The sequence below is a fragment of the Magallana gigas genome, chromosome 5, assembly GCF_963853765.1.
Source record: "Magallana gigas chromosome 5, xbMagGiga1.1, whole genome shotgun sequence".
Lineage (NCBI taxonomy): Eukaryota > Metazoa > Mollusca > Bivalvia > Ostreida > Ostreidae > Magallana > Magallana gigas.
This window is the reverse complement of record NC_088857.1, coordinates 17,024,876-17,047,305: the sequence shown is the minus strand read 5'-3', so window position 1 is coordinate 17,047,305 and position 22,430 is coordinate 17,024,876. Positions and strand designations below refer to the sequence as shown.

General features: G+C 31.3%; 1 protein-coding gene across 5 annotated transcripts in view; it reads left to right on the top strand.

Annotated features, from left to right (window-relative positions):
• The window catches only part of LOC105325441 (uncharacterized), a 56,222-nt gene that overhangs the window by 4,384 nt on the left and 29,408 nt on the right, over nucleotides 1-22,430 (top strand). For 3 of the 5 annotated variants that reach the window (XM_066086206.1, XM_066086204.1, XM_066086202.1), the window contains exons 1-22: nucleotides 2,017-2,104; nucleotides 2,188-2,318; nucleotides 2,480-2,606; nucleotides 8,159-8,458; nucleotides 8,889-9,020; nucleotides 9,378-9,671; nucleotides 9,924-10,190; nucleotides 10,632-10,937; nucleotides 11,085-11,210; nucleotides 11,384-11,686; nucleotides 11,791-12,090; nucleotides 12,230-12,372; nucleotides 13,732-13,889; nucleotides 14,024-14,168; nucleotides 14,957-15,152; nucleotides 15,926-16,176; nucleotides 18,530-18,758; nucleotides 20,402-20,644; nucleotides 20,853-20,981; nucleotides 21,316-21,519; nucleotides 21,608-21,856; nucleotides 22,107-22,308. In XM_066086206.1, coding sequence (XP_065942278.1) covers nucleotides 2,220-2,318; nucleotides 2,480-2,606; nucleotides 8,159-8,458; nucleotides 8,889-9,020; nucleotides 9,378-9,671; nucleotides 9,924-10,190; nucleotides 10,632-10,937; nucleotides 11,085-11,210; nucleotides 11,384-11,686; nucleotides 11,791-12,090; nucleotides 12,230-12,372; nucleotides 13,732-13,889; nucleotides 14,024-14,168; nucleotides 14,957-15,152; nucleotides 15,926-16,176; nucleotides 18,530-18,758; nucleotides 20,402-20,644; nucleotides 20,853-20,981; nucleotides 21,316-21,519; nucleotides 21,608-21,856; nucleotides 22,107-22,308 — 4,403 coding nt within the window. In that variant the 5' untranslated portion in view covers nucleotides 2,017-2,104; nucleotides 2,188-2,219. Of the gene's footprint in view, nucleotides 1-2,016; nucleotides 2,105-2,187; nucleotides 2,319-2,479; nucleotides 2,607-8,158; nucleotides 8,459-8,888; nucleotides 9,021-9,377; nucleotides 9,672-9,923; nucleotides 10,191-10,631; nucleotides 10,938-11,084; nucleotides 11,211-11,383; nucleotides 11,687-11,790; nucleotides 12,091-12,229; nucleotides 12,373-13,731; nucleotides 13,890-14,023; nucleotides 14,169-14,956; nucleotides 15,153-15,925; nucleotides 16,177-18,529; nucleotides 18,759-20,401; nucleotides 20,645-20,852; nucleotides 20,982-21,315; nucleotides 21,520-21,607; nucleotides 21,857-22,106; nucleotides 22,309-22,430 lie in introns of those variants that run through there. The other 2 variants (XM_066086205.1, XM_066086203.1) reach the window with 2 other exon arrangements.

Sequence of the window (22,430 nt, the reverse complement as noted above, 5' to 3'; positions counted from 1 at the left end):
ACAAACAATATAAATTCTTTCATAAAATTTATGTACTTATCTGAGATTTCTTTTATTCTAACCCCCGCTTATATATTGTGACATGTCTAAGCGGCACGTCACAATATACAAGCGGGGATTAGAGTCAGAGGAATTTCGGATTAAGAATGTACCAGCTCCTCGATCAAGATTATTGTAACATGAAAATCTAAAATGATGAGGCAAACGTTTATACAATGAGAAATAACACATTAATTACCAAACTTACCTTACGTATGTCGAAGATGGACAGTCACCAGTTGTTCTCAACGTGGGTTTGTTGACAAAAACTTTACACTGCATAACGTTATGCAGTATGGTCTGAGATTACTACGCGAAACGTTGGTATGTTTACAAATAATTTATATGCATTGTATCATTCTAATAATCTTTTTTAAAGAGATTTATACACACCCTTGTTTTTTTTTTTTAAAGCATTCATTACCTGTTACCCTATCAATTTTTTCTTCTGTACTCATAAACACGCAATTTCAAATTGAACTATTTTTTCCCTCGGAATTTCATCTACATGCATGAGACTCCGAGCTTATCCCTTGTTTATGTCGCATACCATCGCAAGAGTTATCGTTCGTTCCTGTACTATCAAAAACGTTAATCTACCACTTGCTATATTTGCTATAGGCATTTTCAATGGATAATTAAAAACGATGAAGTAAAAATTTAGAGACATACCACAGTTCTATTATCAGAAACGATGTGTAAACGGGGGTCGAACAGTGGGGGGGGGGGGTGTTATAGAGTTGTGTGCCCTTAGTTTAAATAACTTCCGATAGTTTACCATGAAAAAGGGCAAGAATTTGACCTATGACGTAGAAGGTCATGAAAGCAATTGCAATAGGCGCTTCCGCCTAAAAATGAATGGTTATAACATTATGTATGAAGATATTTGAATAAACGTTTTAATTTAACAACAAAACAATGCATTTGAAAGTGGTTCTTAAAGTAAAAGGAACCATATATTTATCCACAGACAATAAGTTATTGAACTGACTAGAACTGGACCCCGGATCATGTAGATTTTAGTCTTGTCACAGGCACGTAGCATCGTTTTTGAAAGTGGGGGGGCCAGATTCATCCAAAAAATCTTGACAAGCAAAGAAAAAAAAAGGGGGGGGGGGAATTTTAAGTTTTCCAAAATCTTCAAAATCCTAATCCGTGGGGGGGGGGGGGGGGGCTGGCGTACTATATAACTTCAATTTCACTCCTAATTTCCTTATTTTCATATGAATTTTTTACATACACCAAAAAAAGTGGGGGGGCCAACTCCATAATAATTCCATTTTTATATGTAAATTTTAACAAAAATTGTTGCTGCGAGAAAAAGTGGGGGGGGCCAGGCCCCCCCTGGCCCCCCCTGATGCTACGTGCCTGTGTCAGTTTTTGTTTACTTATCAATTCCATTCAGTTTTCTATCAGCTCCTGATAATATCAGCTCGCAGTTTACGAATCGTATATATTACGGTTCCAAACGATTGTAGTCTTGCCAGTTCTATATCAATAACAATGAGTATTTTCAAGCATTTTTTTGGAATATAAATGCGAAGTGTAAACATTTTAAATGTTTTCATTTTGTTAGTTTGATAAAAAAAATTTAAAAAGGATTGCTTGCCGCCCCTTTTTAATCGGCGAACAAAAAGCAGATGAACAAAAACATATCTTAATAAATCTGTTCGCAACTATAACATATTGAGATTTGAAGTTAATCAAAAACAATACGCAAACAAGGAACTTGATTGAGTCACATTTTGTTATCAGTACGGTATTTAATTTATTGACCTTCTTTTGAAATTGCATAACATTCAATAGACGTTTCTGGAATCGGTGTGCGTTTCGGGGATTTAAAATCTGAGTAAATACTTCATGCAAAAGACATTACAAAATAAATTGATTTTTGGTTGAAGCCTCTTCGGGTTTTCCATCGTTTACGATCATACTTTTTTTTTTATCTAAAGCGCATGTCAGAATTTTAGCTACCTTTTTCAGACAATAAATCGATACGAAGTTAAACGATAACCATTATGTAAGTTGAACATTGTTAGAAACAGACCTACCAACACTAACAAAGGTAACAACAAATGAATTTTGATTTTTATCTGTTTTTTTTCAAACACACGTTATTTGAAATTTCTCTCTTTCTAAACATTTCAGTTACAATGCAGTGAACATCAATCCTTGACAATATGGCGCCATTTAGGTTTTTTCAAAAGACATGTAGTGTGCTTGTTTTGTCGGTCCTTTTGCAATACATCTCTGTCTCGCATACCCAATCTTTAACAGAGGTAAATGTTTTAAACAACCATTTTCCAGAATTAATAATTAACACCTGCACGGAATTATGTTGAAACATTTTTCATTATTAATGTTTCATATGAAATTTTTAAAAAGCAACAGCAAAATTAAATTGAAAATAAAACCCAACAAAAACGATTTTGTGTTCAAGATAACTACTTTGAGCACACAAGATGAAGCGGAATCGACTTTAGAAATCGCTAATGGAAGCTCTACCTCCCCTACGACTTTGCCTCCAGCTACAACGACGGAAATGATGATCGCTGCTGACAGTTCTAGTGAGTTAATTTAGAAACGTTCACGTAAAAAGCTTTCTATATAATTTCATTAGATTAGATTAAATATGACTGTTTAGCGATATCCATAGCAAAAGTACTGAAGTACTGACGGGAGCTTATTTTATTGATTTTTTTTATTTTTCAAAATTAACTATATGTAATATCGCATAAAAGTAGGTTTGAATAACTACAAACATTTTTTCTAATATTAATTTTTGGCCTTTTTTGACAAAAATTCTTAGCCAAAGACGGAAAACCCTTTATGAATATTGTTATGTTTTTAACGCCGTCAAACTGCAAGAAGCGTTATACAAATATGTATTATTTGAATTACTGAAAAATTGTATACAAACAAATGACAATTAAGTCTAGTCTATGCCCATACTGGTTCTATCTTTCATTTGGATAGTCTGTCTTTTATTCCAAACGCTACTGCTGTAGAAATGGCACTTTGGGTATCGATAAAAGCAAACTAGTTCGTACCATTTAAAATCTGACGATTTTTAAGGTATTTATAAATCAGTCTCCTTAAAATTTTTATATTTCTGAATAAATTACATCGAATTTATCGATTATTTATTAATATTAAGTACTACAAGTCTTGTCAGTGGTGATGATTCATGATTTGTACAGGCCCAAACATTGTTTTACTTCCGTTTGCCAGAGTAACTGCGTAGCGGAAATGATTTAAATCAATCCCAAAAAATGAAAATAAAACGATAAATTTAATATAAAACAATTGCAAATAAAATAATAATTTCATAATAAAATTATTTATAAACTTTTCTGGAGATAAGGTTTAAATTAGTTTTAATGAGCACTATGTCGATAGTCGGCTGTCTTAAATAGAAACGCTATCTGTAAAAAATGATCTCGTGACTGAAATGTAAAAAAAATGATGGTTGTTCTACTAAATTAATGCGAAAGTCATGCAACAAGACGAGGTTTGTTAAACACAGGTGGAATTAATTATTTGATATATTTTCTCAGATACATAAATTTATAGCTTGATATTGTGTTAAATTTAATTTAACCCAAATATCGTTACAAAATAATATTATTTGTACCTATAAACTACTCAAGACAATTTACCCTTCTATCATTTAAAAACATTGAACTTGTGGTCAAAGGCCTGATATTTGACCAGAATCATCACCAGTGTTCGGACGTTTTATTAGGATTTGTATCAATTTTCATCTCCGCCAAATATATGTCAACCTCAATAAATCTAAAACCAACGGTAAAATTATCATTATCTTTAAAATATATCATATAAATACGAGGTCATAGCAATACTGGTAAATTTTTTTCATATCTGGACATTACAATTCTTGTTTGGAGACCGTTGTGTGTTGCAAATTATCGTCTTAAAAGATGATTTAATATTATTAAGTTATAATATATAAGATTTACCATAAGTTACCAAGTCGAAATTATTTCAGTAACAATTAATAACAAAAAGGTCTCCTGTTTGAATAGCAGTACAAACATTTGTAATTTCTTGAATAATTACTTTTTGCATTTTAATCTCTGCTGAAAGGATATTTAAATATTAGGTTTAAGGTTATGTGGGCAAAATTGTCAGTTCAGATTTAACTCAAATGTAATAACTTAATAGATTTCATTCCAAACTAGACTTTGACCCGTGCGTGCACGGGTTGACATTGCATATGATATCGGACATTTACGAAATAGATACATTGACACAGCGTATTGTTGACATTTACATAACCTACATGTATAATTAATAATGCTATTAATTTCACTACACTCTGCTTAGTAAGAATAATCTAACTGTGTCTCGGGACAGGTCTTCTTTACAGTTAAAATGTGTCTCATATAACCGTAATGTAGCAAAATATTGCAGAATCGCTCCGAAACGATTTTGGAGAAAATTAATGAAGCTGCATTGAAAATTATAATCAAATTATTCATAACGAGCAATTTTTAGGCTGTAAATACCTTTCATCTAAAAATTTAATTTATATTAATGAAGAATTCAACACTTTTCACCAGCGTTTTTTACTCGCTTTGAATTTACACACCATTTTGACATTCGAAACTTTCGGGATTTTTCATATTAAATGCACTGAGTTAGAGTTAGATCGATCTCCTGTATTTCCTATAATGAACAGAATAAATGACAGATTGTCAATGAAAATTTACACGTATTTGTAATATAGTTTCTGAGTTTATCCATGAAAATGTGATATTGTGGAAACATAAGCTAAAGAGCCTCCCGCGATTTAGCGTGAATGTAATGCACAAGATTGTAAAATTAAAATAAATCCAGATATTTCCGGATTTTTGAAAGAAATTTTCGTTGATTATTAATTAGGGAAGCTTGATTGAGAAAATATAAAAACAAATTGGTAATCTTCAAGTACCAATGATGTTTAGGATATATAAAACCAAAGACAATACTCTTCTGATTTCTCGGTATTAAAGCCCCAAAATTCGTGTCTATTATTTTAATATAGTACATGTATTATAGATGACTAAATTTCAAAATTTCAAAATAGTTGAACTATATGATAATTTTAGCTTATCTGATTTGTATAACTTATTTTCCAGGTAGATGTATTAAGTTGATTTTTATTAATGCTCAGTTTAGTGATTGATCAACTAGCATTAGTGATGGTATAAAAACAAATGATTATGTAACGTCTGGGTTTGTTTTTTTACCAACAGTATTGGCAATAGTAGGAGACATGTAGATAAGATAAGAATGAGCATAGTACATTTGTCTTAACATTTGTTTCTGACAGAGTGTAATCCACATTTGTCAATAAGCATGTTGTTTTTATAAGAATGGTAATCTGTGCAGAAAAAACATAAAGATGCCCCTTTAAGAAAACATGGTTTGTTGACTGGCATACGATTGACCTTAATGTATGCATTTTTATTAAAAGAAAAAAAAATTGCACAGTTAGAGAGCAGAAAAGAATTTTAAAAAATTTGCATAGCCTACCCTGTTTTTATCTGTCATTCAACTGGTATTTGGTCTTCGAGAACTATTTAACTTTAAACCTTCTACTGAACCGAAGTAGCTAGAATTTTAGGACTAAGATGCCTATTTGACGTGCAATGTCATTTTTAATACAAGTACATATATACATTGACGATGATTTCGTCTGTATTTCAAATGAACTTAATACATGAATTTTTATTATAATCACGCTCCGAAGGAAACAGTGTATACTTTTTACTCTCGAGTGTCTGTCTGTGTTTGTCCGTAACAAATATCTGTCGCATTTCTCTCAGCAAATATTAATGGCATATGCTTTAAATATTGAAACGCTCTTTGTTCAGGTATACCAAATGGTAGGTTTATTTTTTTTACCAATTAGACACCAACGTGCGGTAAATGACAAATCATCAGATAAATTTTTACCAAATGTTTATCAGCAACTAACCTTCGGTTCAATTGAGCTCCAAATTTAACCAAACTTGGTACAAAGCATCCCTATGGACAAGGAATTCTATAATATTAAAATAAAGGGGAGTACTAAAGGGAGATCATTGCAAAACAGTAAAAAAAAGGGTGCATGTCTTACAGAATCGTCCTTTTAAGAACCACTGCACCATAAATGACAATAATTACACATTAGCTTGTGTATATATATATATATATATATATATATATATATATATATATATATATATATATATATATATATATATATATATATATATATATATATATATATATTTATTTATTTATTTATATATATATATATTTATATATAAAATTCTATATTGTTAAAATTGTGACCATCGGACAAATACTAGGGCTCAAAGAGGGGTTCAATCAAAGTTTAACATAGGAATATATAGGAAAAACTACAATGCTCCAATTCATGATATCATGATGCACTTGTAAACCCCCCCCCCTCCCCCGACAAATACTGAGGCCCCAAGAGGGAATCATTGATTACCATAAAATATGTATAGGTAAAATGTTTAAAAATCTTCTTCTCAAGAACTCTAATGCCATAATTTGTAAAGCCTCTACAATGCAAGCATTCTAAGGTCATGCACATTCTAAATTGCTAAAATGGTGACCCCCGGACAAATACTGAGGCCGAAAGAGGGGTTCAAAGTTCAACACCAAAATATGTTGGTAAATGTTTCAAATTCTTCTTCTCAAGAACTATAATGCTAGTATTTGTGAAACTACAATGAAAGCATTCTTGGATGGTGTACGTCTTAATTGCTAAAATCGTGACTCCCCGGACCAATACTGGGGCCACAAGAGGGGTTCGATGTTTAACGTAAAACATATTGGTAAATGTTTTTAAATTTTCTTCTCAAGAACTACATTACTATTATTTGTGAAATTACAACGTAAGCATCCTAAGATGCTGTACATTCTAAAATGTTTCAATCGTGACAGCCGGACTATAACTAGAGCCTCAAGAGGGGATCAATGTTTACAATAAAAATATATAGGTAAAATGTTTAAATATCTTCTTCCCAAGAATTACTATGCTATAATTTGTTTAATTACAATGCAAGCATCCTAAGATGATGTAGATTCTAAATTGTTATAATTGTGACCCCGGTGTTTAAAGTTTAACATAGATATAGATCGGTAAAATGTTTAATTAACTTATATAAAATGATACAATTAACTGTTGTTCAGATGAAAGATGTGGCCCACAAGTCTATTGTTAAGTACATTTGGTAGTAGCATTTATTTTTGTATCATTTAAACATCAACTTGCTGTTAAAGATCTCCGAACAACTGTTAATAACAGATGCTGTATAAAATCTAACAGATGCTTGACATTTGAACACACCCTATGTTTAGGCATGCCATAAATTAAAGTTAATTTGTTAACATGCGGTACATGTCAATTCATTATAAAATATCAACTTTACTTCTTTTGAATTTTTACATCAGAGCGGGATATCACGGTTTTCAGGGACAATCTAAATGAAAGCGTTCAAAATTTTAACGACAATAGGAATAAACCTGTTCCAGGAAAAGCTGAATATCATTTACAATTTAACTGTCTGTGCATTTTTATTTTACTGACACAATACGTAATTTTGAAATTAAAAAAAAACAATATCAAACTCACAGCTATCTCAAAAATCAATTAAACGAAATAAAAATTCAATGCAGAACAACACGGGCCTCTAAAAAAATAGAGGTAGGATCAGGTGCCTAGGAGGAGTAAGCATCCTCTGATGACCGGCCACACCCGCCGGCTTAAATAGTCTTGCTAAAGTGTATTGGACATATATATATATATATATATATATATATATATATATATATATATATATAAAATCCAAAATGAGTAAAGTTAATCCACACAAGTATTAAATGATAAAAAATAACAGAAAGTCGATTCAAAACTCTACCGGTTTCATTATAATCATCAGGAATAATCTCCTGAATATTATAATGAAACCGGTAGAGTTTTGAATCGGCTTTCTGTTATTTTATATATATATATATATATATATATATATATATATATATATATATATATATATATATATATATATATATATTCCTAATTTTCTTTTTTCCTTTATAGAATGTCCAGTCGTTATTCTTACACCAGGATTAATCGGAACACACATTGGAACATCTGTAACATATAAAGCTGTTATAGAATCATACTTTGAGGAAGCACTGGAGTCTAGATGGTCAAGTTTAAATCAATCCATTGATATAAACCATCCAAAATTTCTTGGTAGTAAAAATATTCCGTTTCCAGAGTTGGTGATAAATAATGTCACATTCGAGGATGATGGTGTCTATGAGCTCCAGGTTCGCATAGATGACGGATGGTGCATTAATTTTGGGAATAACGTTACTCTGGATACAATAGGAGGTTATATGCATTTTAATCCATCATGATACCAGATCAGTATATAGTCAATGAAAAGGAGACTAAGAGTTTTAAACTTTGCGAATTTAAAAATAAATACAAACTTGTATGTATGTCCAAAAATAACTTATGAATCGGTAAATCTCAACTACAATTTCATTCTACGTGATCATACAGTGATACTAGTACACAAAAAAACATTGAGGTTTATTTTTATAATTGAGTCAGTACTGAATTTACTGCATGCCATTCAAATTGTGTTCACTTTAAAGATAAATTTAATTCAAAACTAGCGAGTATCTTTATTTATATAAAACGACAAGCTGTTGGGAAAATAAACAAGTTCACACATTTCTTACTGATATTGTATACATTGGGGAACAAATAAAGGTCATTTTGTAATAATTGGAGCTAATGTATTTTTTTTAATTAGTTTTGGACTTGGACGATCCATGCAATAGTTCTAAAGAGTGTGATCTACTAAAGAACTTGGTTTGTTCCTCATCATCTCAGAGCTGTGTCTGCAACAATGATTCATACCACAAAAGTCGAATATGTTACTTAAGTGAGAATATTGAAAAACATTTCCTCATTTTTGTTGTTATTTTTATCAAAATAATAAATATGAGTTTTGCTGATTAAAATATGGAATCTTACCGTAATTTAAAGAGAGTCTTTATATCTAGATGATGAAAATGTTATATTACATAATGGTAGTAAATTTGTCATTCCTGTCCGCAGTGAGTTCAATTTGACAGCAATGAAGCAAAACTTTCAGTATCTGCAATACTTTGATTCATCATAGTGCTTTGACAAAGCATCCAGTTAAAGATTTTTGTCATGAAACATTTGGCGTAAGCATTAACTGATTTTAAAATATATGTTATATTTGGTGGTAAGAGAGTTTTTTATCTGATTTTAGGAACCCGCTTAAGAGCTATCTTCTCCTTTTCAAAGGCAACGACTTCTAATATAACAGTGTGGTGGAATCATCCTAACCAGGACGCTGACCTTGTTCAATCATACAACGTCTCACTCCGAGCATCCGATTCTTCATATATTTTCCAAACACCTGTAGAACTGCAAACAAATTACACATTTGAGTCATCTTTTCTACCGGGATTTTTGTATTATTTTGAAATAACATCCGTCGTATTTCTAAGCGACTCTGTGGAAACAATATTTGTGAATACGGAAACTATCAATTTAGTCGTTGGTAAAAACTATTCTTTCCTTTTTGTTACCACATGTACAAATATAAAACATTTATGAATATCTTATGTATGCTTCAACACCCAAAGGTGGAAAAAAAGTATAGTACAATATTATGTACTTAAATTTTAGTTAAGAATAAATTAATATGGTTTTATTCGCAACGATTTTATTCAAAATCCACTGGTAAAAATATTTTATAAATATACGAGAGTTTAATTCTCATTTATAGGCGCATTTCCATTTTTCTATTTAGATATTTTACCTCCTCGCCCTTCTGACACAAATGGTAGTTTTTTCCACCCACAGATGCTTTTTCTAAAGTTGCCAAAAGAGAATTATAATGTGAATTGGTATGATATCGCAATAGACGGATATTCATATTATGTGTATTCGATAGAATACAAATGGCCGAAACACTTGGAGCCAGGCACAAATTACACAATACAGATTGTGGCGTATTGTTTATGGTCTGAGAGTTATAGAAAAACTTTTACATATAACGGTTACATAGAGACACAACGTAAGTACAATGCTTTCTATATTATGCCATACACAATCTTCTTAAGAAGGCATTGTCAAAAAATATTATTTTCAACTGTAAATAAAAACAACAATTTAGTTATGATGATTCCGTATTGATTCATTTGGTATGAATATTGCAGTAAAGTCATTCCCTTGTGTTTGTAGCTTATATTACCTTCCTACTAAATAAAATTTATTCTTTTAAATAATCGTAAAAAATGACCGTACTTTATGGATATCACTGATAAAACGTTACGACATTCAATATAAGATTAGTAGGCAACAATGCATATCAAATCTTTGAAATATGTACATAAGGATGTTTTTTTTAATCTATACTTAATGTTCATCGTAACTATCAAGTGGTTATTTTATGATGAGCATTGAATAAATATTTGGTCGAAAAAAAAAATATGAATTATGTTTTTTTGCATGTAAGGAGTCCCAAAGGTCACTTTCCCAAGTTCGGAGATCAGTGTTTCATTATTTTCCAAATTGGAGATAAATGCAACGGTTCACAACATCTCTAATATCCCACTTACGACTGTGATAAAATGGCAGAAAAACGATGAAGATATCAATATCACGGACAGCAGATACATTGGAAGTACCGAGGATTTAGTTGCCCCAAAACTTGTCATCAGCAAGGTGGAATACAACAAAGACCATGGCCAATATTATCGTTGTGTAGCAATTAATTCTGAAGGATCGTGGGTTGCCAGTGCAAGAATAAATGTTCATGAGAGTATGTTTATAAAAATATTAAACTATTACTTATCATAAATGATATCATACATTAAAATAGAACATTAAGTTAGTATTATGCTATATCAAATACATGTAGCATGAGTTCAATACAAAATGATCATTATTTTTTTCTACAATAAATTAGGTATTGAATTTCTGGAGTCGTGTAATAGAAGTGAGCAATGCAGTCCAGGAAAACACTTGACCTGTAAACAGGACAAATGTCTCTGTGAATATAACTACTATCACTTCAATTCAACGTGCTATTACAGTAAGTCTATCATTTTTTTCTTATCATTTTTTCTTTTATATAATGTTTACTTGATAAATTAATGCAATACCTATGTTAAACGTACAAATGTCTACCATGAATAGTCGTGATAACATTAAATGGACATTATTATTGAATTTAACTTAATCAGAGACTGAACATTTGAATTACAGAGCAAGATTTGGTAGGAAATTTTAATGTAGAGACCGACAAATGCGAGGCAACTTTTAGATGGAGACATCGAATTGTAGACATTCGTCTAATGACAGATTACCTTATTATGATATACTCACTACGCGATAACCAGTGGGTCCTCGAAAACACGACGTCGGTAGGAATTGTCACCGAGTTTACCTACAGTCGGTGCATTTTACGTCCCGGTCGTCTATTTTGGTTTCAAATTCGATCAAATGTGTCGCTAACTGATCCATATGAAACATTTTATACGGATTCCTATTCAATGTATATTATCTTGGGTATGTATTGGTGTGGTTTTTTTAAAAACTCATTTTAAGTAAACATTAGCTTCAATTCGCAAAACTAAACCGTAACTATTTTTAATGAAAATTCTCATCCACAGAACCTCTACCACCAGGAAAAATTGATCGGAAGAATAGCATCTTCTCTCCAAATCAATTAATGTTAAGATGGAAACGATCTGGTCACAATACCTTTCTGAATCACTATAGAGTAGAGATTGATGGCCATCAGCAGCAGACCTTCGGTAGTATACCAAAGATCTACTGGACAAAACAACTCACCCCTGGAACGAGATATAATGTTACTATAACTGCGGTGAGTTATGGTGATTTATCTCAAGGAACCAGTTATGAAACTAAAGAAAGTGAGCCATTTGAGGATTGGATAGAAACAGATACAGGTATGCGTATGCCATTGAAATCTTTCATTATTGATCTTTGATACAGTGGTAACTTACACGTGAATTCCCTTAAATATGTTTTTTTTAAATTATTCAAACATTGACACAAATTGTTTGTAAATTAGATTTTAAATTTCAGGTGATAAAGACGGTTATTCATATTTGTCATTTGGACAGAGTGACAACTTGTTGAGAGGAGATGACAACACAAGTGCAGCCCTCAAATCTCCTATTACTATATATGCCGGAGATGGCTTAGAAGCTGGTTTCAATTTTGTTCGAGTAAGCTTTAAAAAAACTGTTGATACACCAAAAATCACAATTAACAATCATCAGCATACACGGCTAAAAAAAATAACTGTGATTTGAAAAGATGATTTATTAAAAATCCCCAATGAAAGGGTTAACAAGATATATGATCAATGTAAACATGTGGAAACACCCCCTTTCATACAACGAATTAAAGAAATTTTGAAACATGATTTCGATAATTCTAAAACAGGAGTGAATAAAAATAACACATCTTGATTAGTGTCGATAGCTTAGATCGTTTTTATTGTAATGATTGGCGCATTATCGAAGAGTTTGGACACCCTGTAACAGTGGATTTGGTTCTGGTTTGTTACTCTGTTCTTAAATAAATGGAAAAAAAATGTGTGGACCTCGGTAAAAAAGACAATGTGTACATTATTAAATGAAGCAGATCAGACAAGACTCGTTTATACATCAAGTGGCTATATATATCTCGCCAAATTTTTACCAGTCACAGAGAAACTTAGCAATCAGAGCTGCGTTTTACAAAGGAACTTACGACTTACGCCAAATCAATAAATGTTTATTAATCACAAACTAATAAATGTTTTATTGTAATATCTGTAAAGTAAAAATATGGAAACCAAAATAGTTGTAAACAAATGGTTTAATATATATTTTGTTTAATAAAGACCTTTCCATGAGACTGTAAATATGTTCGACTTTTTCGTAAGTTCTTTTGTAAAACGCAGTCCAGAAATGAAATACGTGATAATATAACAAATAATGTATTCTCATGAACGAAGGTACATGACTTATAAAGTGACGTCGAACGCGCGTTTCGAAATATATGTCACGTGACACGCATGGCACATAAGAGCACCAAAATGAAAGGTTGCGTGAATTCACAAAAAAAAACAACAGCAAAATCAGTTTGTAATTGGAAAAACCCACCGAACTTTATCATTTATCTTAGAAGTTACATATGAGCGCAGTGAGGTACACCTTCTCATATTCATTAACATAATATATTAATAATATATAATATAATATATTAATATATTGACAAAATACATTGAACAGCTGAAGGAGAAAAATGTTATGTATTTTAGAGTCTCTTGAATTTGGGGCTGAGCTAAAAGTAGACGGAGATTGAATGTAAAATATGTACCCCTACCATAAATAATGATTTTATTACATCTCCCATGTAATTGGTTTTTCTTGGGTAAGAAAGGAATTTAGAGTACATATATCAATTAAGTACCCCCCAAAAATGAAAAATAGCCAATTAAATAAGAAATTCCGAAATTTATTTTTCTACCAAATTACTGGGGGCCGTATTTCACATCATCCTATCTAAAAAGCCGGTGTTTTGCGATAACTTTGTAGATTGGATCTAATGGCATTATGGGACTGGGAGAAGAGTTCAACAGCATCTCAATACATGATATTGGTGCTGATCAAATTAAAAATAGACGCATCGTGTGTCCATTTTGGTCAGATTTGAAGGACGACATTGGTTATGTCTACTATCAAACATATAAAAGGTATTAGATGATAAATGTTCAGATTTTTTGTTCCAAAATTTTGAAAACATTATTAATTGTTTTTATATATTTTAACTTATGAAAGTATCATAACCACTAGAATTTCATTAAAAATGTTTAATTATTATAAACAGAGGAGTTGACGCTGAGAACGATTTATTTCTGGGAAAAGCAAGCAAGATAGTAAGCCTTCAGTTTGCAGATCTTCCCGACTTTATGGCTACTTGGCTTGTTAAGGCTACCTGGGTTAACATGACACTTCTTGGTGCAACGTCGAAGGTGAGATACATGTTTGTCTTAAACTTTCAACGTTTGCTTAATAACACAGGATATTTACAATTTCAACTGTATTTGTCTGTGACAACATTACGAATCTATTTTGAACCCTAAAACCCAATAACTTCATAAAACATGAGTGACACAAAATGGGCCTGTCAAATAGCGTAACCGAAAAACGGTATCGGTTGCACCGCATAGTAATACATAGCATGTGCTACAGAAAAAAGTGGTTTTAAAATAATGTTGTCCAAGTGTGCAAATTGGAAATAATATAATTATAAGTAACAAAGGATCATTCTTTGAATATTATGAGGAGATAATTTCGGTCGGAGCGTTGGCAAATCTATAATAAAGCCCTCCGGGCTTTATTGGATTTGGTAACGCCCCGACCGAAATTATCACCCATATACATGTAGATACCCAAAAATGATTTCTTATTCCTTATATATTTCATACGTATAACACTAGCATGAATGATCATAAAGCCTCATGATTGTATTTGATAACTGTGTGTTTAAAACGATTCTCCTTTTAAATAGCTGACAGTTAAAATGGAAGTCATTATTATTATTATTGTCATAGAAATTGATTTTAAAAATATTATTTCTACGTTCAATACCCATGTATCACGTTAATAAAAAGACTTCATTCACCTCATCCTAAAAATAGTATAATATTACTGCAAAAATGCAGAGTACACTGTACATGTATATAGTAAAACATGTATGTATTTGTATGTATTATAAGCATTGTATTTTAAATGTAAAATATAAAACAATTTGTTGCAGACTGTAACATTTCAGTGTCTTTTGATCACGGATGGGCATAGTACATTCACTGTCTTCAATTATATTGATGTCAATCTTGAATCGATTGGAAACAAGAAAATAACAATTGGGTATCAATATAAAAAGACTTCAGTGAAAAACCAATATTCGAACACAAAAAGGGTCTTCCAAATGAGTGAAATTCCAGGCAACAGAGGTAAAAATACTTTATCATTCATGGCAATAGCCGTTATTATTTTTGAAATATCGTACGCAAATAATTAATAAGGAAAAATATTAAAGCTGTTCGTTAAAAAATATAGTTTCTCCGTGTTCTGATCATGTAAGTTCATATTGAGTTTTTTAAGCGTATTAATACATGTTTAAATCGATTTCATAAGTTAGAAAAGAACATAGAATAAATCATGTGATGGTCAGATATTTAAAACTCCGACTAAGATAATCTGTTGTGGATGCTGTGAAAGAATTTTCACCATAGTTTGTACCTTCAACTTAACTTGGATTTTTAATTTTACACTTGTCTATGCTATCAGTGTACAGAATGTATCCTGCCGCTATGAAAATTAACATTGCAAACTCCAAGTAAATTTTGAATGCCAATTGCTAACACAATGAGACCTGCTTAAAAGTTTGCCTTAAAGAATCTTGATCACAATTTTTTTTTATAATTTCATTAATCAAGATATTTTAAGCCTACACGTATGTAAACAACAAAAACATTACTCGAGTAAGCGTTATCGTTGATGAACTGATGTTTAGCACACCAGAGATTAAATGATCATCTTGTTAAAAAATGGTTATTATGCATCTGGGTTTTTTTTTATGTTTCTTGCAATTTCATCTATATGAATTTTACATTTATAATCTTTATATACAAATTGACTTTATAACTATCACCCGATATCAGAGAGAGATGATTCGTCGGTATACTTGGTATATATCTTTTTTATTGTTTATGTTCTCTTTTAGGAGTTAACGGGTTCTGGATATATAAAATGACGACTGGTGTTCCAGTAAACAAAGATGAAAAGAAATGTTTCGACTGGTACATCAGAAATAAAGAGGAAAACATATACAACCAGTTGACGTCTGTTCAAAGTCCTATTCTTTGTCCGTGTAACGGCATTTTGCTAAGATTTGACCCCCGTTATATTAGAAGTAGATTTGACACGATCAACCAAGTGCTTTGCTATGCTACAATGATTGTTGGAAGAAATACGGTATGATAGTTGATCATCAAAATGCTTTTTTTTTTTTTACAATAATATGAAAAATATCAAATATGTTTTAAATATTTACTAAGTAAACTAGTTTATTCAGTGTTGTTAAGGTTATATAATAATGGCAATTGTTTATGTTGACGATGTTTAGTAAAAGAATTTAGTATTATTTCTTCCCCCATTAGTATTACATCGACATGAATACTGTGATAAATTGAAATTGATCAAGATTTTCATCATTCTACCTTACAAAATATTTTATGATGCTTTATCTTTATTTAAAATGTTACACATGTACAGAAAAATATTAAACTACATTGTAGTTGTCTAATGTTAAATATTTTTTAACTAGTTTCTCGTCATCCTTAGGTTTTTGTGAGTATATCTGATCACACATAGTCAGTCGTCCGTCTGTCCATCTGTTCGTCTGAAAACTTTTAACAATTTTGACTTCTATAAAACCATTTGGCCAAATTTAACATAGCTTGGTACAAAGCATTCTTATAGAAGAATGATTCTTAATTGTTAAAATAATGGGATACTCCTTTTTAAAAGAAAAAAAAATTGCTAAACAGGGAGTATGGGGTGTGTGTCTTTAAAAATTTTCTTCTCAAAACCAACTGCGCCAGAAATGCCAATATTTACACTAAAAGCTTGTATATATAGTGAAAATTCTAAATTGTAAAAATCGTGACCCCCGGTCCAAAACTTAGGCCCTAGGCGGGGTTCAAAGTTTAACATAGAAATATATGGGGAAAAACGTTTCAAAATCTTTTCAAGAACGTCTGCACCAGAAATGCCAATATTTACACAAAGGCGTGTATATGAGGTTCCATAATTGTTAAAATCGTGACATCCGGACAAAAACTAGGACCCTAGGCGGGGTTCAAACTTTAACATAGAAATACATAGTAGGAATATTTTTTTAAATTCCTTTCAAGAACCACTGCACCAGAAATACCAATATTTATACAAAAGCGTGTATATATATATATATATATATATATATATATATATATATATATATATATATATATATATATATATATATAGTGAAGATTTCATATTGTAAAAATCAGGACCTCCAGATTAAAACTTGGTCCCAAGGCGGGGTTCAAAATTTTACGTATATAAGAAAATGCTTAAAAATATGGGGCACCAAGAGTGGTTCAAAGTTTAGTAGAAATATATATGGGAAATGTATAAAAATCTTCTTCTAGAGAATTACATATAATATTTCATGAGATTACTATGTTAGGATCCTCAAAGAGTGAAAATTCTAAATTGTAAAAACCGTGACCCCTGGACCAACACTTGGGCCCCACAAAGTGTGGTTCAAAGTTTAACAAAGAAGTATGAAGGAAAAGGGTTTAAAAATCTTTTTCTTAAGAACTACAATGCTACAATTTGTGACATTACTATGCAGGCATCTTTAAATTTTGAGGATTATAAATTTTGGAAGCCGTGACATCCAGATTAGTACTGGGGCCCCAGAAGTTAACATAGAAATAAAAAAGGAACATGTTTGAAAATCTTCTCAAGAACTACAGTGCAACAGTTTGTAGAATTATTTTTCAAGCATTCATGGCTAGTGTAGATTCAAAATTTGTAAAATTTTGATCCGGGTTAATACTGGGGCCCCAAAAGGGTTCAAGGATTGAAATCGAAGTAAATATGGAAATTGTTCAAAAACTTTTTCTCGAGAACTACACTTCTACAACGTAAGCCTCCTAAATAGTGTCAGTTCTATATTATAAAAGCCGTGACCTCGATCTAATACTGGTGACCAAGAAGTAGTTCAAAGTTAACATAGAAATATAGAGGGAAAATGTTTAAACATCTTCTTCTCGATGCTTCAATTTGTGAGATTACAATGCAAACATCCATAAATGTTGTCAATTCTAAATAAATAAAGATGTGCCCACCGGACTAATACTGGGGCCCCAAGAGGTGTTTAAAGTTTAACAACGAAATATATTAGAAATGTTTAAAAAAGTTTGTGAGATTACTATACCAGGATCCTGAAATGGTGTAGATCCTAAATTGTTAAAGCTAACCATAAACCTTAGACCAATGCTTGAGTCTCAGAAAGGTGTTCAAAGTTTAAAATAGAAAGAGCATATATGCTACCCAATAGGATGTCCCTTGGAACTGTTGTTCAGGTGAGCGATGCGGCCAATGGGCCTCTTGTTTGTATTTATTGTAAAAGTTCCGTAGTATTTTTTAAACATTTAATATTCATATTTAAACATTTTCTAGATAGTAATTACATATTCTGAAGTGCTATTTGCTATATACTATACTGGCAACAAGCAACAATAAGAACGACCTTAACTGTTTTTAATATTTGAAGGAATGTTGTTATCAGATGCGTGGATCTTTTGATGATGTGGGCACTTTAGAGCGTTCTCTGCCATACGCCGGAACTCTTTTGAAATATAATCCGTTTTTTGAGCGACGTCTCTATACCATAGAAGACTTCAATTCACGAGAGGCATGCTGCATCAAGACGAAACAATGCAGTTTATTTTATGAAGTCCGTCCTATTCCCCTGTGCTACCGACGATCTCCTTTTAATCCCGGTAGTTATTTACATGTATGATACTCAAATATGTAATTTAAAATCATCGGTATTTTTCTGTCAAGCTTTGGTTGAAAATATACTCGTGATTTAGCACTTTACACATTAATTTGATTCAATGCTTCATTTGCTGAACCACATTTTTGTTCATTTTTATATATATTTTGTCAGAATTTTAATAAGTTCTAGTTACGTCCTTAACATATTCCTTAAAATAAAAAATAAAAAAACAGCTGCATGACTTGACGTTTAGAGATGCGGTCAGAGTTGTAAAATCTAAACTGAAATGGATGATATATACATGTACGTGGCCTTTATTTTTTTTGTTGCAACTAACTGAAAAAAATAACATTTAAACTTTCTTTAATTTTATTTTAAACCAGTGAGTTAGTATTTAGTGCCTCGTTTCTCTAAAGTTCTTAAGGACAAATTTTACAATAATGTTATCACTGTTTCAAATCAGAATTTTAGATCAGTAGATCAATCTACATGTACATGCAATATATGAATAGAGTATTCAAAAATTAATGTCAAGACAATAAGTGGTGAATTCATACAATAAGACAAAGAAGACATTTATACGCAATACGTGACTATCAATAACAACATTAAAATCATAAAACTCAAGCAAGTAAAACTCATGATAAACTAAATTGATTAAACTAATGACGTATAATGACCAATACATGTGTACATATATCGATATAAATCTTAAATTAACACGGTTAATTAGGGAGTGGTCCGATTTCAATATAGAACATATTTCTAAACTTTTATTGCGTTATTTTGATTCAAGCTGCCGCCTATTGGTAGAATGGGCAAACAACTCTATTCTACAAATTGCTTCAATGCCACCTACATACGGTGGACTATGTTCAATGAAGGGGGCTTATTCACGATTGCCAAAAATGCATTTGTTTACATATTAAATGTAATTTTTGTCAACTTTTCACTCTGAATGTTTCTGATTTGTTTGATTTTAAATGATGAAATAAAACACATAGCTGGATCGAAATTGGTCTTTTAATAACAAAACTACCAAAAACTTCATCGATAATAAAATATAATACAACATGTCAAATTACATTAAAAAAACAATGCTAAATACTTTAACATAATTAAAATTAATCCTTTACAATCAAAGGTGAGGGGTCAACTTTTTCCAAAGTAATACTTAACAAGTAATACCCCCAACCAGAAATCATTTAGATTACTCAGATAAACAGAAAAAAAACACTCTAGTATAAAAATGAGGTTCCCATTTTGTACCTCTATATGTAAAGACCATGATGAAAAATTGTACAAAATGTAGCATTCTACCCTTTAAGTTGAAACAGAGTTTACTGTCCACATGTTTCTGTGATTGTTAAACTTGAGGCAAGATAAAACCAAAAACAAGTCAAAGCATTTACATAGAAATAAAGTTCTAAAAACAATTATGAAAACAGAGACCCTTGATCCCATGTTTTCTTTTTTAATCCAGAAATAGTTTAATGTGTTACCCTCTCTCTCTCTCTCTCTCTCTCTCTCTCTCTCTCTCTCTCTCTCTCTCTCTCTCTCTCTCTCTCTCTCTCTCAATGTATCATATTAGGTTTGGTTGTCTGATGTATGTTTTTTATGTAAAAAGCTATATACTTTTAATAGCACTGAATTTCGGAGACCCACATATTGTGACACTGGATGGCAAAAACTACACGTTCAATGGGTACGGAGAGTACACAATGTTAAAGATATCTAAAGACTCAGTACAATTTGACCTCCAGGCAAGAACAGACCTAGCAACGACAGCCAACGGGACCAGTATCAATGCAACCATATTCAGTGCGTTTGTGGCAAAAGACCAGACGGGATCAAAATTACAGATAGAAATGTCTCGGGACAAGACAAGTAAAGCATATTTTTAATCTTCAACATATGATTTAAAATCCATTAGATCATATTTACAATGTTAATTAATATACATTACCAATATAAATGCAGATCATTTTTTTTTTAAATCTTTAAGGGTGAGGAACATATTTATGTTTTTTGCATGTTTTATTTTACTCTAAAAAGTGAAAGTTTCAATATTTTTTCTTTATTCCATTCGTTTTAGAAATGCTTGTAAGAGTCAATGGTAGGGATATGACGAGAGAATTTAGAAGTAAGTCTTATGTTTTCTTGAATCATAAATTGACTGTCCGGTGGGAAAACAGAACATTAGCAGCATCGTTCCTGCAAACATGTGAGTCTATACTATTATTATTAAAAATATGAACATTTTGCTTAAATACAGGTCAACAAAAACGTATTGTAGTTCTTATGGGTTGAAAACTTTAAATAACTTGTTGTATGATAACATCATCAAAATATAATGATTTGATTGAACAGTGGAAGGGAAAATAAAATTGTTTCCATCAATCAAATTTATTATTTTTCAAAATTCTGACAATTTTTAGACCTCAAAATAAGAACATTTTATATGTATCAAATTGGATGTCAAAAATATTTTTTTAATTTACGAGCAGTAATAAAACAGTGCTTTATTAATATTTTTTATTTTCCTTTTTCCTTTTCAGCTATAATCCTTAGAGTGAGTTTGGGTGTGCGCTTTCTGATATCGGAAGTGGTTGTTGATAACGCATATAGAGGTTGTGCAAAAGGATTGATGGGGAATTTTGATGGAAATGCAACAAATGAATTTATACTTCCCAATGGAATTTTGTTGGATGGAAATGCAACCAAGACAGAGAGAGATATTTACTTTAACTTTGGCCAAAAATGTAAAAATTAAAATATCCTTTTTACTTTGATTTGTTGATTTTGAGTAAGTACACAGGCGGATAGTTTTATTAAATAATTTATTAACAGGGCTTGTGAATGAAAATTCACTGTTTTACTACGAGAAGGGATTATCATACCAAAATTTTACTCATCCTGAGTTTCAACCCATTTTCTTGGACGAAGTCGATAAAAATAAATCAGAAAATGCTAAAAAAATATGTGGCTCAAATCCGTCAAAGGCATGCATTTTTGATTACCTAGCAACGGGAGATATTGCACTTGCAGAATCGTCTGGAATAGAGGAAGCATCTGCACAATCGGATATAACAATAATCGGTTAGGATTGTAAACATATATTGAAAACAATATCTTTTTGTTCGTCTATTTCAACGGAAATTAATGTAAATGTGTTTATAAACTGTATCGATATTCACACCTGACTCTGGTCTTATTGACTATATGCTATAAAGAAGCTTTAAAACATAATATAATAATAATACGTATTAGGTTTAAAAAAATCCCGCATTGCTTATTCAACAAGTATCATTTAAAAAGGATTGTCATTTTCTTTTTTAATTTTTTACAGAAAATGAATCGCCCATTATAACAGGCAATGATTCAATCAAAGTTGAAGTCAATAAGACTGTTTGTATGCAATTCAACGCCTCTGATGACAGCAGTAATCTGCCTATATATAACCTTTTGAAGCAACCTCAGAATTTCACTCTTAATAAAACAACAGGAATTGCCAAGTGGACGCCAGTCAGTGCAGCTGTATCAGAATTAAGGTAACACACGGTTATGGATGTCCAATTTTTCAATATTTAGATATCTCTGAATACTAACTAAAATTAATCACTAACTAAAATCAAATTCAATATCTAATGACTCAAACGTTCTTGATTTGGAA